Below are 20,533 nucleotides of genomic sequence, written 5' to 3' on the forward strand. Positions count from 1 at the left end.
TTTATTCTTTTATCAGGGCCAAGTCATGCCACTGTACACAGAACAGTACACATACAGTATAGCTATAGATCTTCGCAGACTCCACAGTGCCACGCATAAAAGCAACTACTTGTGGACTGTGGAGGACACAGGTATAAAACTTTCCGAGGGGCTCATAAGCGTCTGATTACATCGCTGGTGACCACACGACACCTTTCACATCCGCTGCATTACGATTTCTGCTGTGGAGGTTTCCCGTGGATTTCACCCCTTGCACGGTCCATGGAATGTCCCCACGCAGAGCTCTGCAGCACATATGTCCAAATGAACGTCCCCTTATTAATGAGCCCTAAAGGTAATAGGGGCCATGTGGCAATCCCCTTACTAAACCCGGCGGCACCCTCCCCACGTCACACTGTGCTGTGCCGTATGTATGGACCGCATTGCTATGAGGACTCAGATGCGCTGGAATCCAGACACCCCACCCAGATTCTCTCCACTCCTTCCTGCAGGACCACTCTCCCTCCCAGTGACCTCACACTGCCACCAGCATTCACTCACAAAGAAAGAATGAACAAATGATCGACAGGCTAACGAGCCAATAACAGCACGGAGGAGAGACCGGCTTCTCCTTTCATTGGTGACTTTATGTCAGTGGGCGGGACTTTTACGTCACATGCGCAGAAATCAGGAGCTGATACTAGAGTGACGGTAGTAACGGCCAACAGTCTACACAGACTACAGCTGCTAGCCAATCAGAGGAGGAGTAACGGTTCGAAGCGACCAATAAGACACCACCAGGGGCGTAACCCTATATATAAGTGCGGTAACGTTGCACTTCCCTTGTGAGTACAGCTACCGGCAGACAGGCGAAATGACAACGACTTCTACATTTAAGGGGCTGGATCCCGAAAGCCGCAGTAGCTCCAGGTAATGACATCAAGGGCGGTGGGCGAGCGGCTTGCGGTAACGTCCGTGCTTATCCTGTGTGGAGCCGCCTGATCATTGTTGCATGCAATTGACTCCTGGGTGTACTACAAGTACCAGCATCTATTGCTTTCCATCTGCATTGTCGGGCTGTGTCCTCTCTGGTGTTCGAGCTGTCCTGTGGGAATGTGACTCCTGTACCTGAGGCTGCCTGCAGATCAGGAGGTGCCCTGTACCCTGGCATCCCTGGGGTGTGTGGGAGCATAGTGGGCTCCATGTCACGAGGTGCCCTGGCATCCCTGGGGTGTGTGGGAGCATAGTGGGCTCCACATCAGGAGGTGCCCTGGCATCCCTGGGGTGTGTGGAAAAATATTGGGCTCCATGTCAGGAGGTGCCCTGGACCCTGGCATCCCTGGGGTGTGTGGGAGCATAGTGGGCTCCATGTCACGAGGTGCCCTGGCATCCCTGGGGTGTGTGGGAGCATAGTGGGCTCCACATCAGGAGGTGCCCTGGCATCCCTGGGGTGTGTGGAAAAATATTGGGCTCCATGTCAGGAGGTGCCCTGTACCCTGGCATCCCTGGGGTGTGTGGAAAAATAGTGGGCTCCATGTCAGGAGGTGCCCTGTACCCTGGCATCCCTGGGGTGTGTGGGAGCATAGTGGGTTCCATGTCAGTAGGTGCCCTGGCATTGCTGGGGTGTGTGGGAGCATAGTGGGCTCCACATCAGTAGGTGCCCTACGTCAGTAGGTGCCCTGTACCCTGGCATCCCTGGGGTGTGTGGGATTCACATCAGGAGGTACCCTGGCATCCCTGGGGTGTGTGGGATTCACATCAGGAGGTGCCCTGGCATCTCTGAGGTGTGTGGGAGAATAGCGGGCTCCATGTCATGAGGTGCCCTGTACCCTGGCATCTCTGGGGTGTGTGGGAGAGTAGCGGGCTCCATGTCAGGAGGTGCCCTGTACCCTGGCATCTCTGGGGTGTGTGGGAGAGTAGCGGGCTCCATGTCAGGAGGTGCCCTGTACCCTGGCATCTCTGGGGTGTGTGGGAGAGTAGCGGGCTCCATGTCAGGAGGTGCCCTGTACCCTGGCATCTCTGGGGTGTGTGGGAGAGTAGCGGGCTCCATGTCAGGAGGTGCCCTGTACCCTGGCATCTCTGGGGTGTGTGGGAGAGTAGCGGGCTCCATGTCAGGAGGTGCCCTGTACCCTGGCATCTCTGGGGTGTGTGGGAGCATAGCGGGCTCCATGTCAGTAGGTGCCCTGGCATCGCTGGGGTGTGTGGGAGAATAGTGGGCACCTTGTGCAAAAATCTGACAACTAATAGTGACCTAAAATACTAGTCTGCTGCAGCTGTTGTGGCATCTGCTTATTTTTTGCCAACATCTGTATGTGGAGATGAGCTGCATCCAACATCTGCAGTAGATGCCATCTTATCCATGCACTGCCCTAAACCGTAGCCTGGTGGGATTTTCCTGAGGACCCCCAGTGTAGGCTGACTCTTGGCGTTTCCTTGTGATCCTGCATGTGCAGAATTGGACTTTGTCACTCTCTCCATCTGTCATGGATTGCATTTTCTTTTCAGGGTGGGGTTACCACTGGGAATTCTGTGCTGCTGTCAGCCGGGGTCTTGCTGCTTCCTCCTCCCCTGCTGAATTACTAGGCGATGAGTAGTCTGTATCTGTCCCAGTTATATGGGGTGAGGCGGATCAGCTGCTGTATTCCCGGGGAAGATTTAACAAAGGAAATGTAGTAGTCACATGTGCGCTAGTCCAGCATGGCTGCGTCCCTGTTACATAGCGTGGGGGTCTGGTATCTTTATATAGGGGTTTAATGTCTGGCAGGAATAAGGGGGTCTCTACACATACTGTCCTGGCACACTGAGTGTAAATGGATGATCTAATGTCTCATACGGACTAGCCTCAGATCTGTAATTCACTATACTTGGTATCTGGATGGGTATTCAGTCACAGGAATTGGGAGGAAAGGTGTGGTGTGTTTTTTTTTTTTTTTTGTTTTTTTTTTTTTATTTCAGGGCTACTGAAGGAGTGTGAATTTTGCCAAATACAATAATCAGGTGCTTGTTAAGGTACAACTCACACTGGTGTCATACAGACCATGATGCATGGACTACCTGCTGTACCCTTGGCCTGAATATCTCAGCCTCATAGGCCAACATGTTGTGGTCTGGCTCTGGCTTCAGTGATTAACTCCAACTAGGGTCTACTTGGTGCTGCACTCAGATGGCTGTAATGAAGGGACCGATCCAAACGTGAGTTTCACTGACTCCCCAACTAACATCTATTGGGGTGTACAATGCTGTTTGGGTCAGGCTGGGATTTGAGGCCTTAATAGCTGCTAAACTGTCAACAAGCCTCTCATCTGAATGAGGCCTAATGGGTGGAACGTCGAACTTCAGGATTTTACTGCCCCCCCTTTAGGGCTGGGTTTGTGTTTTGACTGGTGTAGTTCTTAAAACTGTATCTAAAATCCAGTTTGCTAATGTACATTAAAGGGGTTGACTTTTCAGGGAAGTGGCTCCAAACTGTAAGATGCATAGAACCCTCGCTCCTTTGGTCCAGCTCCCTGCCACTGCTCTGGCACCAGTGCTTTGACTATGGCTGTAGTGCCAATACCACATGCCACTGCTCTAGCCAGTCACTAAGGTTAATGGCTCACTATACTGAGGAGCTGTCTACACTGGTCACAGCCCTGGTCACATCAGGACCAGAACAGCTGATGGACCCAGCGACTGCATATTTGAGAACTGAACAGTGTATTTCAGTTTGAGGCCCACCTTCCTGACAGTAGACAATCCCTTTAACTACAATCTGTGGTGAGTGGAGTCACTATTTAAGGGAATCTGTCACTTTACTTTGCCACCTAATCTGAGCAGTGTAATAGAAACCCTGTTTCCAGTGCTGTCCTCTATTGGGCTACTTGCTGTAGTTTATCAGCAGACTGCTTAGAACTAGTAAACCGGCTGCTATGTAGTCCTCTGTAATTATAAACTCTATGTAACCCCATCTTCAACCAACAATAAACAGCTTTCTGCCTATGCACAGTGCTCAAAAGAAGGCTGCCAATCTGTGGTAGGTGTGGGACTGTACAGAGCTCAGCACTCAGAAGTGGTAGATCTACAGTAGATGGAACAGGGATTTTTTTTTATCAAAATGACAACATGCACCCAATAAGTGACATCACTGGGTTCAGTGACTATGCTGCTCTCAAATGGGTGAGGAAACAACGCTGGTGACTGAGTTGCTTTGGAGGACCAGACACTTGTACAAATCCCTGAGCTCCATGGTCTCTGCTGCTCTCTTCTGTGTCACTCCTAAAGCAACAAATATGAAAACTGCTCTGTGGTCCAGCTGGGTTTTCCTTCAGTGTTGTGTGCTTACCCCTTCTCCCAAATGTTGTCAATCACCACACAAGTGATCTAGCAGTCTCCGAAGCTCCTGAGATGAGATTCACCTTTCCCTCTTGGACACAGTTGAAGCACATATGAGATAATTGAATCCAGTACATAAGGCTGTTCACACACTGCATTTATGCTGCCCCATCTTCTTTATTTTTTTTTTAATTCTAAGCTGTCTTGCATTACTAGCAAAAGCTGGGATTTCAGAAATCTCATGCACACATTAAAAAAAACAAAAAACAAAAAAAAAACAGCAGGAGACGGTCACTAGAGGTCTAGGTCTCACCACTGGCAATATGGTGACGCAGTAAGGGGCATGGTTATCCCCACTAGACTAGAACAGCAGTGCACCTGTTCTACTGCCTCCTTGTGGGCCTGCTGAGGGAGGGTATGAGTATGCTCAACTGCCTCCCTATGGGCCTGCTGAGGGAGGGTTTGGGTATGCTCAGCTGCCTCCCTATGGGCCTGTTGGGGGTTTGGGTATGCTCAGCTGCCTCCCTATGGGCCACTGATCTAACTGTATCTCCTTTCTTTTGGATAGATGACTACCCTGCACTAGACAACTCCTCTTAACGAGTAAAAACCTGCTTTTGTGGGTCCAATGACTTCACATCACTATTTGGCTTATCCCAGTAAATCTTTATTCCAGGGTCCTGAGACCTCCTGGTGGTGGCTCCAGTTTTTCTTTTGGTGTTGAAGCTTCAAAGCAGCAACAACCTGCCAGACGACACAAGATGGCTTCCAACATATTTGGCATACCAGACAATGAGCCGGCACCTACATCCTGCGCTTCTGAGCCCGGTAAATTATTCCTGTGTACCTCACCTTGCTTAATGTCGCATATATTAGATGGCTGTTGGTGGCAGTAGCAGACTTCCAGGTGAACTGACTATATGCGTCCTGGAATTTATGCCACCCTTATCTGCATAATGAATGTAATGGTATGAAGGGTGGAAATGTTTAATATTTGGCATTTAGGAACACGTCCCAGAATTCCTTAAAGGGAATCTGTCCAAACTTTTCCTCCCAGTTGTTTCAGAAAGGGCTAAATCTGTATAGAAATCAAGTCCAGCAATACCTTTCAGATGGCCAGTCTGGTCCTCACTGAGAATCGGTGTCTAAATTGAGATACAAATGAGGCTGAAGAGCTACGGCAGATCATAAGCCTGGCACTCCAGCTTTATTACCAACCACTGGCTTCTGTCTGAACTTAAACGGCAGACTTGGTTAAGCAGGAGGTGGAGATGGTGGTCCTGGGTGTGGAGTAGAGCTGGAGTGGCAGAGGCTTCAGATCTACCATAGACATTTACTTAGCAATTTGAATGCTGATTTCCCCATAACACAGGAGTGGACTTTCTATGCAAAGGTATTGCTGTATTTTGTCTGGAAACTACATGTACATAGTTTTGGGAGGTGAAATCCTGCTGACCAATTCCATTTAGTTTGCTGCTACAGGACTGGAGATGGTAAGATGTGTAATGGGGAAAAGTTATCAAAGGCAATGGTATCTCGTGAAGACTACCTCCAGTCTTAATGGTGTGGGCCCCTTTCTGTGACGAGGAGGTGCTGTATGACAATGACACCATGGTCTATTCCTATATATTACAAGTAATCCATGATTTTGACCAGGGCTGTGGAGTCGGTAAGCCAAACCTGCGACTCCAACTCCTCAATTTCCCTTACTCCGACTCCACGACTCCGACTCCCACACATATTGCTTATATTTAAGTGAAAAATTTATTGTAGTACAATGTGAGCATCAGACATTTAATCATTTTTATGATCCAATAATCAAGATATTTAGATCAGAATATATATTGGTGTACTACCCGGTTTTCATTCTTTTTGGTACAGATACGATATGGATGGATAGAGCAGATTTCTAATCTGCTTTTGCTATTGAAAACATTATCTATGAGCTCAAAAACCTTTCAGGTGATGCAGTTTTTTAAAAAGATGATCAGCTTTTGCAGCTGAAAAACGTATCCTCAAAAAACGCAGGAAAAACGCTGTGTGAATGTAGCCTTAGATCAGGAATAGAACAGCCATTTATAGGACATTTCATAACTTCCCAAACTCCTATGAAAAAATATTCAGCACATCCTGCATTGAATTACTGTACCCAATTTATTATATATTTTAGGAGTCGGTCCATTTTATTCCGACTCCACCAAAATGAACTCCGACTCCGACTCCACAGCCCTGATTTTGACATCTTGCTTTGCTTGTGGCAAGCCTGCTCAAGAGCCTAGTCTAATGCAGAAGTGTCTGATCTACATAATTGATCTCCTGTGAATGCTCCAGAATTGCTGATGCTTTGATAAATCATATTGAATCACTTGCACCATATCTACCTATAATGTGGATACTTATGGATGTTTCTTCTAAAATGGCAATCCTGTAGCAGTTCTTCTTAAAACACTGCATTGTACAGTTCCTTGGTTTCTTTCTGGGAATGCACTAAAAGGGCTTTCCATTTTAAAGGGAAGGTGCCATCCAAAAAATTTTTTCAGCAATTGAAAAACTGAGGAATTAATATTTACTTTTTCTTAAATATCATTTGTTTTTAACTTTGTAAAATATGAAATTTTAAAAAGTTTGGCATTTCCACTTATCACTAGGGGGAGCAGCTACTGAAATTTGGCACAAACCTAGAGATCCAGCACCACACCACTGACTGGTGGCATTGCCAGGTCCTACATCTCCACCCTGTCTAATTTAATACTGGTAACATAGTTGGGATAGGTCATCAGTATCAATTGTAGAAAACCACAAGTTGTTTAGGATTAAAAGTAACTTTCTTAACACTGTATCCCCTTCATGACCTCTGACTCCACATAGGCAACATGAAAAGTCATGCCAAAACGACCCATGACGCCTATGTAGCGTCATGACTTTAAAGCCCCCCCTGCGGGTTGGGTGACTGGGGTCACTGAAAGGTCACCCGACCTGCAGATGCACGGGGCTGTGTTCTTCACCACAGGGGGCATGGCTTCGCCCCCACGTGGCTACGATTGCTCTGGCTGTTTCACTTATTACTATCGCTCTGATTAGCTGTTATATTTCATCAATGAAAATTGATGAGATATTACAATCCAGCCATGGCCGATGCTGCAGTAGCATCGGACATGGCTGGAGACCGTGATCCGACCCCCCCCCCCCCCCCCACTCATCTGCTCACAACACATCTAGATAAGTTCCTTGGGGGGGTCTAGTTTCCAAAATGGTGTCACTTGTGGGGGGGGGGGGGGGGGATTTCACTGTTTAGGCACACAGGGACTCTCCTAACGCAACATGGTGTCCGATAACGATTGGAGCTAATTTTCCAGTCAAATGGCGCTCCTTCCCTTCCGGACCCTGCCATGCACCCAAACAGTGGGTTATGACCACATATGAGGTATCGGTGTACTCAGGAGAAATTGCCCAACAAATTTTAGGATCCATATTATCCTGTTGCCCAGATGAAAATGAGAAACTGATGCTAAAAGAATATTTGTTGTAAAAATTAAAATGTCCATTTTTTTTTTTCTTTTCACATTGCTTTAGTTCCTGTGAACACCTGAAGGGTTAATCTTCTTGAATGTAGCTTGAGGGGTGCAGCTTTTAGAATACCCAAAAGTGATGCCATTCTGCCATATAGACCCCTCAAAGTGACATCAAATGTGAGGTGATCCCTAAAAAAGTGTTGTAAAAATGAGATTGCTGGTTAACTTTTAACCCTTAACTTCCTAACCAAAAAATTTGTTTCCAAAATTGTGCTGATGTAAAGTAGACATGTGGGAAATGTTATTTAGTAACCACTTTGTCACATAACTCTCTGGTTTAACAGAATAAATTCAAAATTTTCTAAATTTAATTTTTGCATTTGTGAAAAATCAACCTAAATTTACCACTAACACGAAGTACAATATGTCACGAAAAAACAATCTCCGAATCAGTGGGATCCGTTGAAGCGTTCCAGAGTTATTACCTCATAAATGGACACTGGTCAGAATTGCAAAAAATGGCCAGGTCACTAAGGTCAAAATAGGCTGGGTCATGAAGGGGTTAAAGGTAAAATTCAAGCATAATTGATGTATTTTGCAGTAAACAAGGAGTTCATGTAATTTTTCTTGGAAGTGAATAAATCTCATTCCCTACCCTGACACTTGCAACTAGGAGTAAGCTTATGGAAACTGTACAATACTGCTGGTTAAAGTTCAGCTTGGCTTATGGTTTCCTGAGTGATGTGCATCAAAACAGTTTTCATAAACTCCTTGCCTCCAATATTTATCTGGGTGACAAATTGAGACTTGCTATGTATGATAAAGATGTCCTGTCTTCTAGGAGCTTCAGAAAGTGCCGCATGTGGGGATGAGCCACACGTAACGTGTGCACAGGATGAATACAGTGATGCCACAGACTACATGGTTAGTAGAAGAGAATTCCAGAATAAGTCTCCGGTATGACAATGTTGGCCAGGTCTTAATCTTGACCCTAGCAGGGTGACAAATTGCTCAATTTATACTTTAAGGGAGTAGCTGCTAAAGAACTGTCACTGTCTCCATGTGATGGTGTAAGGTTCAGCTGATATAACTCAATTCTTTGGTTGCCTCACATCTCCTTGTAAAATTGTAACATCAGTTGGGGTGGCTTGTGCAGACATCAGGCATGTTGACTTTATCTGATCCCACTTATCCTGGCCACTCGTGCCAACAATCTGCTTTATCCAGGGCTTCTAAACTTTGTGGTCAAACTGTCCAAAATCTCATATTAAACCAACAAGTGAGCATAGATTTTACATTTATGTAGCGGTCTGGCTGTATAAAGCATAGTCCCCAATAAGAGTGATGCCTCTTAGATGTAGATAAAGCTAACCCTAACAATGTGGCACTGGGGGTCTGTATGGCCACACATACTAGCTATGGTAAAAGTCCCCCAAATGAAGGTCAGTTTAGAGACTGACCATTGGCGCAATGACTGCTGATCAGGAAGCTGTCACTGATGGTGTACACAAGCAGATCAAAGCTAATTCACACTGCAACTGAGCATCTACACTAGATCACATGGGCTGCCATAGTTGTCAGCAAAGTCCTGATTACACAGGATGCTGCACAAAAACCTTCACCTGATGAACAAGTGTTTATCATTCATCCAGTGATCTACTGCCTGTTCAAGATCATGAATGAGTATTGGCAAGATAAGTGAAATTGGTGTCTACAGTAAAGTGTAAATGTTCCTTTACAGATCAATGTGCCAGATTTTTCTTTTTTTTAAAGCCAGTTCCCTTAAAAGATGCCACTGATTCCATATGTAAATCATGCACCTTAATAGTGACTTCAAGCATGGGTTGTGAGGTTGCTGTGGCTTATCTGGATATGTATCAGAGGCCAAGTCCTTGTAACACTGAGCTGTCTGTAATGGCTGCAGGTGACCTGCTTTGCCATGCATACTCCACCAGGAAGGATCTGACTAGTCCTGTGATCTCATCTCCTGCTGATGTGGATGATGCATTCTTCCTTGATTTGTCACTTCCTATAATCTGGGTTATACATGATTCCTTCTCAGTTATGTCAGTGTATTGGTGCCTGATGGCTTACAGGGATAAGGGGGTTTGTTGTGTTTTTTGTAAGTCTCCACCGCTGCACCTGGTGTTTGACTGCAGTGCTGAATTCATGTCACAAACTGCTTGCAACTGGAGAGCCAAGTGGGCAGAGCTGCTGAGCTTACTGGGTCCACAGCAATGTCTCCACTGCAGCCAAATGGACACAAGGAACAGGGACTTGGCACTGAACACAGGGAGTTTCAGTAAAGCAGTCCTTTGACCTCCTTAACTGCCTGTAGATGGGTGTTTTCAGAAAACTCCTTAGGAGGACTGATCCTACTGCCATTCCCTAAAGCTATTTATACTGGCATGCACGTCATTGGAAGCTGAATAACATGATGCCTTTGTGTGATATGGCTTGTTCCAGAGAGCCATGTTTTCTTGTTTATAAATGATCTTGGCCTATGGGCAGGACACTGATCTACATGAGAATTTGCCTTCAGGGGGCATTTTAAATAAAAGGAGTCAACAGTGTGAGACATGTAATGACTGCAGTGAAACCAGTAAAGGTACTGTCACACTTAGCAATGTACCAGTGATCCTGACCAGTGATATGACGCGGTCAGGATCGCTGGTGCATCGCTAAGTGGTCGCTAGTGAGCTGCCACACAGGCAGATCTCACCAGCGACATAGCAGGGGTTGCTACTTACCTGTCACACTAGGTGATCCTGACGTCCGTCCACCCGCCCGCGTCCACGCTCGTCTCTCCACAGGAAGCCCAGCAGGAAGCTGACGACGAGAAATAGTCCAGGAGGTTATCGCACAATCAGCAATAACCAGCGGGGGAGCGGTCAGAGGTAAATATCAGACATAGCGATATCGCTATAACATCACAAACCAGTGACGTTATAGCGATATTGCTAGCGATATCGATTAGTGTGACAGGCCCTTAAGACTCCTTGTAATGGCAGATCAGTTCTGATGTGCAGGTATCCTTCACAATGCTTTTATTGATCTTGCAGGCAGTGGGGGAGCAGTACAGCAGAGCTAACAGCACTAAGGGTTTGTGCAGACAATTGTTGGATTCCTGCATAGTTATGCAGTGTCAAACCTGCAGCAGCCAGCTGTGACAGCATGGTGGATGAGATCTCAAGAAATCCCATGCCCACTATGCATCCAGACACCCACTGCTCACCTGCAGAGACGTATGTGCAGCGGGTTTCTCCAGACTGTGGCATTTCAAGGGCAGCATATGTTTTTGTAATGGGACAGTTTCATCTGCTGTACTGGTAGCTACAACCACACTAATCTTTGCCATGAAGTTGACCTGCATACCCATATAGGTGGCTTGGGAGGGTTGATCCTAATGACCTCTTTTTCCCTCTTAAGTTTGGCTCTGGCAGCAACTGAATTTAAGTAGTGTACAGAGTAATACACTGGACTGCTGGGTTTGTGTTGCCTCCCACTGATCTTATTGATTTATCTCATATATGGTTCATCAATGTTGGACTTAAAGTACTACTCAATAGCCTGCCAACTCTTCTTTTTTTTTTTTTTTTTTTTTTTTTGAGGGAAGGGGCTGTAGTATGAGATGCATATTTGGATGGTCATACACTAGTTTACAAGCTATTGCAGACGTGTGGCCTGAACTTCTGCCATGTAAGCAGCAGGGGTTTATAGCTCCAGTGAGGACTTCACCAAAAGCAACTTTAAAGCTACAAGAGGCCAATCTTTTTGCTCCTGATGACCACAGGAATGCTTTGGGACCACTTTGGGCACCTTTTCAGTCAATTTTTGGACTTATAAACAGAAGAAATCTGAAGTTTCCTCACATCAGAATCTGGGCCTAGTGAAAGTACATGCAGGAAGTGGGATTCCACATAGAAACTAGCAACCCCTTTATTTGCCTCTGGGAGGGTTCTGTGACTTCCTGGCGTTAATCGCGGCTTTGAGGTCGCAATTGTGACACTGTTGGATCGCAGGAGATTTCAAATGCAACTTGGATGCCATTGGATTGCAGGAGAGATACCAAACGCAATTGAGACTCTGTTGGATTGCAGGAGAGATTCCAGACACATTTGAGATGCTGCCAGATCACAGGAGAGATTCCAAACGCAACTAAGACTCCATTGGATCTCAGGAGTGTTTCACACCGCAAATGAGACGTCATTGAAATTGCCTAAGATAACCTGCACGATAACAAAATGAGCACACCTAACAGGAAAACTAATAAGTCCTACCAATACAGACATTCAAAATCCATAGACCTTTCTAATTTGCAGAGTCCAGTTAGATGTAGGTCACCACTGAGACCAGACAAACAAGAACGTAAGTGGACAAACCAACGCCCACAATACAATAAAGGGGTAAACAGGAGCCTAAGAACTTTCACCCTCAAAAATTCCTACCTTTGCATCCACCCTAAAGGGGAAATAATAGAGAAATACAAAAACCATCCAGATGACATGGATACTAAGTCTCTCAAAAGATCCAAAATGGAAAAAGGAAAAGAGATGCATAAACCCCTCATATTAGTGACTCTGAGTTCTTGGAAAATTACTCTCCTAATCAAACCACCAAGAAACGGGCAGCAAAAAAACACCATGGAGAAAGAACTCAAAGTTTTGACTTTCACCCCCAGACTTGAAATCCCACCTCACATCTAATACAGTGGTCACTGAAGGCTTCCTTGCTAGCGTGTTTTTTGACTTTCAATGAGTCGGTAAGAATTGGATTTGAAAAACATGATAGAACTCTGAAAAACTTGTGCGGCTATAAACCAAAGAATGGGGGGGGGAAATGGACAGGATTTCTAAGGTTGAAAAATACAACTTTCTCCTCCAAGCAGAGCTCTTGTCTCCAGGCCAAGATACTGATGTTGGAAAAATAAAATCACTGACCTGGAAGACAGAAGCAGAAGTAACCTTAAAATTAGAGGAATTCCTGAATCTGTGACACAGGAACTCCCTAAAGTCAGATTTATTCAAGAAACTGGTTCCAAATTTGACAGAGCTTGACCTTAAATTAGATAGAATTCACAGACTTCATAAGCCAAAAGTGGCCCCAGAGAAACCTAGGGACACAATGGTCCATTTCTTCAGAACAAAGGAGAGTCCTCAGAGCAGCTAGAGAGAAGAGCTCCTTGCCTGATCATATGGAAATTTAAAAATCTTTGCAGATTTTTCAAGGGCCACGATGGACTCCAGGAAAGAATTTAAGGACATTACATCTAAATTAAAAGAACGACGCATAATCTATAAATGGGGATTTCCAACAAAACTAATTGTCTTTTACCTTTTGAATCTGATGATCTAATCTTCACCCCGCAGGAGGGTCTCAATTCCTAAGATTTCTGGATAACGAACCAGAATTTCAAGACCAAGACTGAGACAACCACCTTTGGTCTCAAAAACCCTGAAGTCTTTTCTCTGGTCCTATGCCATAAACTTATTTGGTACCCTGACCTAGGTGAGACTTTGCCTTGCACAAAGTCCTCCAAGAAAACCAGTAGTTTATAACTACAAAAGTCTAAGTTTGACTAGTTTCTATTTGTATTTTCTGTTAACCTTTGTTTTGACTGTTTTATGGGATACTCAGTTCTTGTAATGTAAACAGACTGAATAGTCCAAACAAGAGATGATATATTTGGAGAGGGATAAACCATCTAAAACCTGATATAGTTTGTTTGCAGGAGGTGAAATTGGCTAAGGAGAAGCATCCAGTGTTTCAACACAATAAATATCCACACGTATTCATATCCCTCCACTCTAGGAAAGCAGGAGTACTAACAATAGTGAGTGGCAACGTCCCATTTAAAATCAGAGGAGATTGCAGATGAATTGGGCAGATTCCATATCCTCAAAGGTAGCATAAATGTTTACCCTGGTCAATCTTTACACACCCAATAAGAATCCTATCGTGTTTCCAAACAAAAAAATTGGGTCTCGTGATTTGATTTTGGCAGATTTCAACATGGTGCCAGACTGAGCTCATTATCTCGTTCACCTTTGATGTCCGATGAACTCCTCTGCTGGTGAAACTGATTTGGATGGGAGAGACCTGTCACCTGAACAGGTGGATTGCGATTAGACATCCGGAATCTTGAGTGAATATAAGGCAACTGACGCCCTGTAGGGTTGCTGGTGATTTCTCTGCTGTGAGCGCTGGCCTCCAGTTCAGTTCCTGTCGTCTAAAGCTAAGTTTTGCTGTTATTGTTCCATGAGATTGTCTGCTTTGCTGAATTTCCATTTTTGTCTCTGATCGGTTAAATCTCTTTTGCTCTGTCTTCAGAATATATCGGAGTGCTGATATAGGGATTTTGAAGTCTAGTGACTTCAGGGCCGTTTTTCCTATCAGACGAGTTGGGATATTTTTGGTAGGGTTTTTGCAGATTGCAGCCAGCATCTTTTCTGTCCTTTCCTCTCTAGTTAGTTGGGCCCCATCGTTTGCTCTGTCTTCCTGTCTGTGTTTTCATCTGTTTTCACTGACAATACATGTTGGGGGCTGTCTATTGCTTTGGGGTCTGCTCTGGGGCAGTTTAGATTTCCCCTTTCTTTAGGCTTATTTAGTTCTCTGGCTGTGAAGAGGCATCTAGGACCACCATAGGAATGCTCCACAGCTACTGTTAGTTGTTGTGAATAGGATCAGGGGTCTGCAATCCGCTAGCTACCAACCTCTCCAGTTTTCTGGACTTGGCTTGCATTTTTGTTTTTTCCTCCGGTGACTCATTCATAACGCCAGACCCTCAGATGGACTCGTCATCTTCGGTCCGCCATAAAGCTCAGAATCTAAAAAACTGGCTAATAAACAATGAATACTTCGATATCTTCAGGTGTCTCAACACCTCCTCAATCGAATACTCACTATTCTAATGCACACTTGACCTCGTCGAGAATAGATCGCATACTCTCCAATATCTTTTCTTTGAGTAAAGCAAAAAAATTTGAAATCCTACATAAATCTCTTTGATCACTGTCCAGTCCTGGTTGAGATGGCACTGGATTCTCCAATCCACTCTGCGAATGTAACCCCATGTTTAAAATCCAAGAGCATAAAAAAAGAATTAGATAAAACCCTAAATTGCTGAAAACACAAAGGAAGAGGTAAACAATTTTACTCTTTGGAGTACCCACAAGGTGGTTGTTAGGGGAGTCCTCATTCAGCTTGCATCTAGGTTCAGGAGGAAAAATAGAGCAAATTCAGAATTTACAAAAACAAATATTTAAAGGAGAGAATAAAATGAATTAAGAGTTCCCTCGAATGATATTCATTTGGAAATCTTGGAACTTAGACGCAGGCTGGGTGGAGAAACTCTACAGGAGGAAGATGCAATAATCAGAGCCTCTAGGGCTAAAACGTATACATCCATCAACAAACCCACCAAAAACATGATAAAGCTAAAAACGCATAAAGAAAATTAACTTTCTCATATCCCACTCGGGTCAAAAAGTCATTCACCGCAAAGACATTGTCAAGACCTTTGCAGAATTTTACTGTAACCTGTACAACCTAAATGAAAGATCTGATTATCCCAAAATTGACATTCCAATGATAAACACATTCATGGACAAAATCCATCCCCCCCCCAAGGTTAACTCATCAGACTTGGAATTAATAAATGTGCCATTCTCTGAATTGGAAGTAACTAGTACCATTAACAAATTAAAAAATCATAAAGCCCCTGATGGACTATCCAATGATTACTACAAACAATTTTCTAAGGTCCTGTCACCTCATCTAGTTTGTGTTCAATTTGGCCGCCAACTAAATTCCTTCCCCAAAGAAATGCAAGAAGCAGTTATCACAATGATTCCCAAAGCTAAAGACCCAGGGAAAGCCCATAATTATCACCCCATTTCCCTAATAGTGATTCCAAAATCTATGCCAAAATATTGGCAGATCGAATCCAAAAAATTATTTCCAATCTTTTATCAACTGATCAGATAGGATTCACCGAAGGCCGACAGGCATCCGATGGCACGAGGAGGGTGTTAAATTTAATTCCTTTAAGCCAAAAAATGAAACTTCAGACTTTAACATTGGATGCCAAAAAGGCCTTTGACAGAGTTAAGGTACTGTCACACTAAGCGATATCGCTATAACTTGTGACATTATAGCTGTATCGCTGTCTGATACTTGCCTACGACCGGCTCCCCCGCTGGTTATCGCTGATCGCATGAGAACATCCTGGACTGTTTCTCGTCAGCTTCCTGTGGAGCCGGGCAGGAGGACGCAGGATCGCCTAGTGTGACAGGTAAGTAGCGACCCCTGTCCCCAGCGATGTCGCTGGTGAGATTTGCCTGTGTGGCAGCTCACTAGTGACCACTTAGTGATGTACCAGCAATCCTGACCGCGTCATATCGCTGGTTGGGATCGCTGGTACATCGCTAAGTGTGACAGTACCTTTAGTTGGCCTTACCTACAGGCCACTCTGAATACATTTTTGGTTTCAACAAAAATCCATCTTCCATTTTCGCACTCTACTCAAATCCCACTGCAAGAACTTTGGCTAATAGTCGGACCCCTTCGGCATTACCAATGGTACCAGACAGGGGTGCCCCCTGTCCCTTATACTTTGTTTTTTCTATGGGGTCTTTTGTAGAAATTAGAGGTATAGCATCTCAAAGTGCTGAACATAAAGTAGGCCTATATGCGGATGATCTGTTATTTACTCTAACCAATCCACAAAATTCATTCAAAACATTAATAGGAGAATTAGACAGATCCTACAAAATATCGCATCTCAAAATAAACCCTGAAAAATCAAAATTCATGGCTATTAATATGAATGAGACAGAAATCTCCAAATTGAAGCAAATGTCCAAACTTGGTTTTGAAGACCAACTGTATTGAATACCTTGGTATAATCATTGAACCATATCTACACAATCGTCAGAACTAATCTGGACAAAATTTCAAAAACAGAGTCAGATCTTGCTTATTTCTCCAAATTTGATTTATCTGTTTGGCAGAGTGACAATCAAAACATTTATCTTGCCTAAATTGCTTTGTCTTTAGGACACTTCACGTCAACATCCCTTTCCAAACGTTACAGAGATTGCAAAAACTGAATTCTTTTGTTTGGTGCAATAAGAGGGCCAGAATCTCAGCTGACATTCTTTGTAAACACAAGCTTATTAGAGGAATGGGTCTGCCCAATCTTCAAGCCTACTATCATGCCTCACTCATTAAGTTGAGCAGATCCTGGTTTTATGAGGATAATATTCCAGCTTGGGTAGCCTTGGAGAACGAAGGTTACATGGGTAATGCCAAAGATTCTTTCTGTAGATACATAAACCCAAAATTTGTTCATCCCACCCTATCTTCAATGCCACCTTAAGGCATGGAAACAACTGCTCAGCCGACCAGACTTGAACTTAACCAAGCTGAACAAGTAAAGGTTCCATTGTCTTTTGTCAAATTTATAATGTCCCACTCCTGCCCAGTTGGTCAGAAAAGATTAAAAATAGTAGGTGATTTGTTTACGAGCTCAGGGATTGTTATATAGTGAGTTAAGACAAAAATTTGCTTTGGCTTACAGTGATCTAATACCCTTCCTTATGGCTAAGGAACATATCAAAAAATTAATTAATAACCATACAGTAAATTATTACAAATTAAGCCTGCTACTGGATAATATCCATAAGGACTCAATGTGGAGTCTGAACAACTTATACAAAACGTTTACTAAAGCTACTGTTGCCAATAAAAATCAATATATGAGAAGGTAGGAAAATGAATTACAGTACATAACTCTGTGGAACAATGGGACATCACTACAAAATACACTTATCAGTCTACTATTTCTGCCACTTTGCAAGAGTCTTATTTCAAAATACTATGCAGGTGGTATTACACACCTACAAGACTCGCTCACATAAATAAAGACCACTCCCTGCTATGTTGGAGGGAATGTGGTCAAAAGGGTACTGTATAAGTCGAGTTTTTTCAGCCCAAAAATGGGCTGAAAAAGACCCCCCCCCCCCCCCCCCCCCCCTCCCCTCGACTTAAACGCAAGTTTTTAAGTCAAACTTTTCAGGAGGTGTTGCGGGGACGCGGCAGTCCGGCCAGCACACAGCGATGTCCTCCGCGTTGCTCCGGCGCCATGTCTGAGTAGCCGCGGTTCGGCCCGCCTCCCCCACCGGCTCTGCAGAGCTGTAGTTTTCTCTGACTGGTGAATCACCAGTCAGAAGGTATGACGAATGTAATTGGCCGCTCTGGGCCGCCTCCCCCTCAGCTCTGCAGCGCTGAAGCTTTCTCTCTGACTGGTGAATCACCAGTCAGAGAACTTAGGAGAAATGCAATTGGCCGCTCTGGTCCGCCTCCCCCTCCGGCTCTGCAGCTCTAACTTTCAATTCCTCTGTCCTGCACTCCCACCCCCACCCCCTCCCTGCTCTGATTCTCATACGCAGCTGCGTGCTGAAAAGAGGTGAGGTGGGTGGCTGGGTTTCCCTCTAGCACGGCCCGTACGGAGCCTGCTATGAGGTTATGAAATACTGTATTAAAAAAACAATAAAGTGAAAGGCTTGTTAGCCTGTCATAAGTTGTCTCCCACGAAGGCTGCATTTCCCACCCTCGACTTATACGTGAGTCAATACAATTTTCCCAGTTTTTTTTTTTTTTAGGTAAAATTAGGGGGGTCGACTTATACACAGGTCGACTTATACACGAGTATATACCATCTGTTCTGGAGTTGCCCTAAGGTAAAAGCCCTTTGGCTGGAGGCAACAAAGCACATCAACACATTTGAAAAAGATTTCGCTATCGCTCCACAAAGAGCCCTGCTTTCCTTGGATATGGAGGATGTTTCGCCCACCATAAGGTATATATTTTTCTAGTAATAAAAAACAAGATTGCTTTTTGGTGGGGAAAAAACAAACCTCACCTAAGTTTGCTGACATATTAGAAAAAATCCACACCCACAATAACAGAGTGGAGATTTGCTGTTAACAATAACAGAATAAACAAATATTCTAAAGTGGAAAGTGTGGAATGAACAGTTCCAAACCAGTTAAGCCTCCTAAGTCTTTTGATAAAGTAATAGAATTGAAACCGATTTACTTCTTTCTAAGGATGTTCTCTAACATGAAAAATGTTTGTATAAAACTTTTATATGTAGTTTTAATTTTGCTTTTGACCAACAGGTCTGTTTTGTAATGGCTTTCTAAGTTCTGTCCTCTCTTCCTTTCCCCCATATCCAACCCACCCTTGTCTTTCCACCCAATTAAAATATTTAAAACTATTTGAAAAACAAGCTATTGCAGAATATGCACAAACCAGTAAGGTTGCCCATGTAGAATGGCAAGACTAGTTTTCATGCTGTAGTTCCAAGATTATCAAAACTTCTCTAAGACTTTCTGTAGGAAGTTGGTGGCAACAGGACCACACTTCAAATGTTTGCCCAGCCCTTTTAGAAGGCATAGGATGCATTGCAATGTTTCTCAAACAACTTCTAATTTTAAATGTGCTCTCTTCTAGGGAGAAGCTGAAGTACCTGGTGAGTATAATGCACTCTATGCTTGGCCTCATTGTGTGGATTCTGGCATTTATCTTAAAACCTATCCTGCTAATCCTAGAATCTATAATGCCACCAATTTTTTTTTTTTCTTTCAGAAATGGAACCTGTGAAAGAGGCTTCAGGAGAACCTGCACAACCAGCTGCCCCTGTAGCTGTACCCAGCAGAAGAAACCCTCCTGGAGGAAAGTCCAGTCTGGTCCTGGGCTGAGCAATTCAATAACCACTCTGGCACTTTTTTTTTTTCTCATGTATGACTGTACATCTTTCCTTGGTTTAAAGCACTTTGTCCTGACTTTTGTACAAATGGTTGTGTATCTTCCCATTCTCCTGGAACTACTGGAAGAGGCATGAACTTGTATTTCTAGTAGCAATGTTTGTTTTGTTTATGTTTCACATAATAAAAAATTTAAATGTTTTCCATCTTTAATCAGCAAGTGTTGGTTCTGGTTTGTTCAAGGTGGCTCAAGTACTGATTCTATTAGTTCTTGCCCCCACCAGGCTCCTTGTACAGAGTCCATACAGTGAGCTGCTTTGCTACTGGGCTAGTCCAGCAATGTTAAAGGGTTTATCACTAGGATTTATGTTAACAGTTGCACTCTGGCAAGTGACACATCCCTGAATTGTTCCACATGTCTAAAACCTGCTAGTCCGCCCCACTAGGAAGAGACCAACAATGGGCCAGTGGCCCTGATCAACATCTGATTACCAAAATTCACATTCTAGTGTATAGTAGCAAGGTGAGAAGTAAAACCTGGCTTTTAATCTAGAAGTATAAAATCAGTGTAGTAGAAAAGGAAAATGCCTTTGTTACCCTTGAAATATAAATGGACAGCCAGTGGTGAATACATATCAAAATGAGGAAATGGTTGCATTAAGGCATGTCCATGTGTTTTACATGGAGTGTGAATAGTGTAATGGCTTTTGAAACTTGGGAAAACCACATGAGATGCTTAGCAGAAAAATTGGCCCAAAAATGAGCCCATTCACAAACGTCAAGGTGATCTCATTGAATGGGAACCTGACTGCCTAGTGTGAACACTTGCCTATGGCTAATAACTTGGTAAAGCCTGTATTTATAGGAAGGTTGGAACCAAATGTGATTGGATGTAATTAAAACCACAGCATGGTGAAGGGCAGAGTGCTCAGTCAAAGCTAGCATGCAAATTACAGAAAT

The 20,533-nt window shown here is 44.0% G+C and overlaps 1 protein-coding gene across 2 annotated transcripts; it reads left to right on the top strand.

Moving 5' to 3' along the window:
• The first annotated feature begins 771 nt into the window (after window positions 1–771).
• Window positions 772–19,786, top strand: JPT1 (Jupiter microtubule associated homolog 1). Of its 2 annotated transcripts, XM_073588029.1 has the most exons (6): window positions 772–909; window positions 4,967–5,118; window positions 8,644–8,726; window positions 18,467–18,663; window positions 19,320–19,338; window positions 19,455–19,786. In XM_073588029.1, exons 1-6 carry the CDS (start codon window positions 854–856, stop codon window positions 19,467–19,469), a joined length of 522 nt encoding a protein of 173 aa, XP_073444130.1. In that variant the 5' UTR covers window positions 772–853; the 3' UTR covers window positions 19,470–19,786. The 2 variants fall into 2 exon arrangements, with proteins under 2 accessions (XP_073444130.1, XP_073444131.1); XM_073588030.1 differs by lacking the exon at window positions 18,467–18,663.
• Window positions 19,787–20,533: the final 747 nt, after the last annotated feature.

This window comes from Dendrobates tinctorius, unplaced genomic scaffold (assembly GCF_039654945.1).
Source record: "Dendrobates tinctorius isolate UK_male_01 unplaced genomic scaffold, ASM3965494v1 ptg000103l, whole genome shotgun sequence".
Taxonomy (NCBI): Eukaryota; Metazoa; Chordata; class Amphibia; order Anura; family Dendrobatidae; genus Dendrobates; species Dendrobates tinctorius.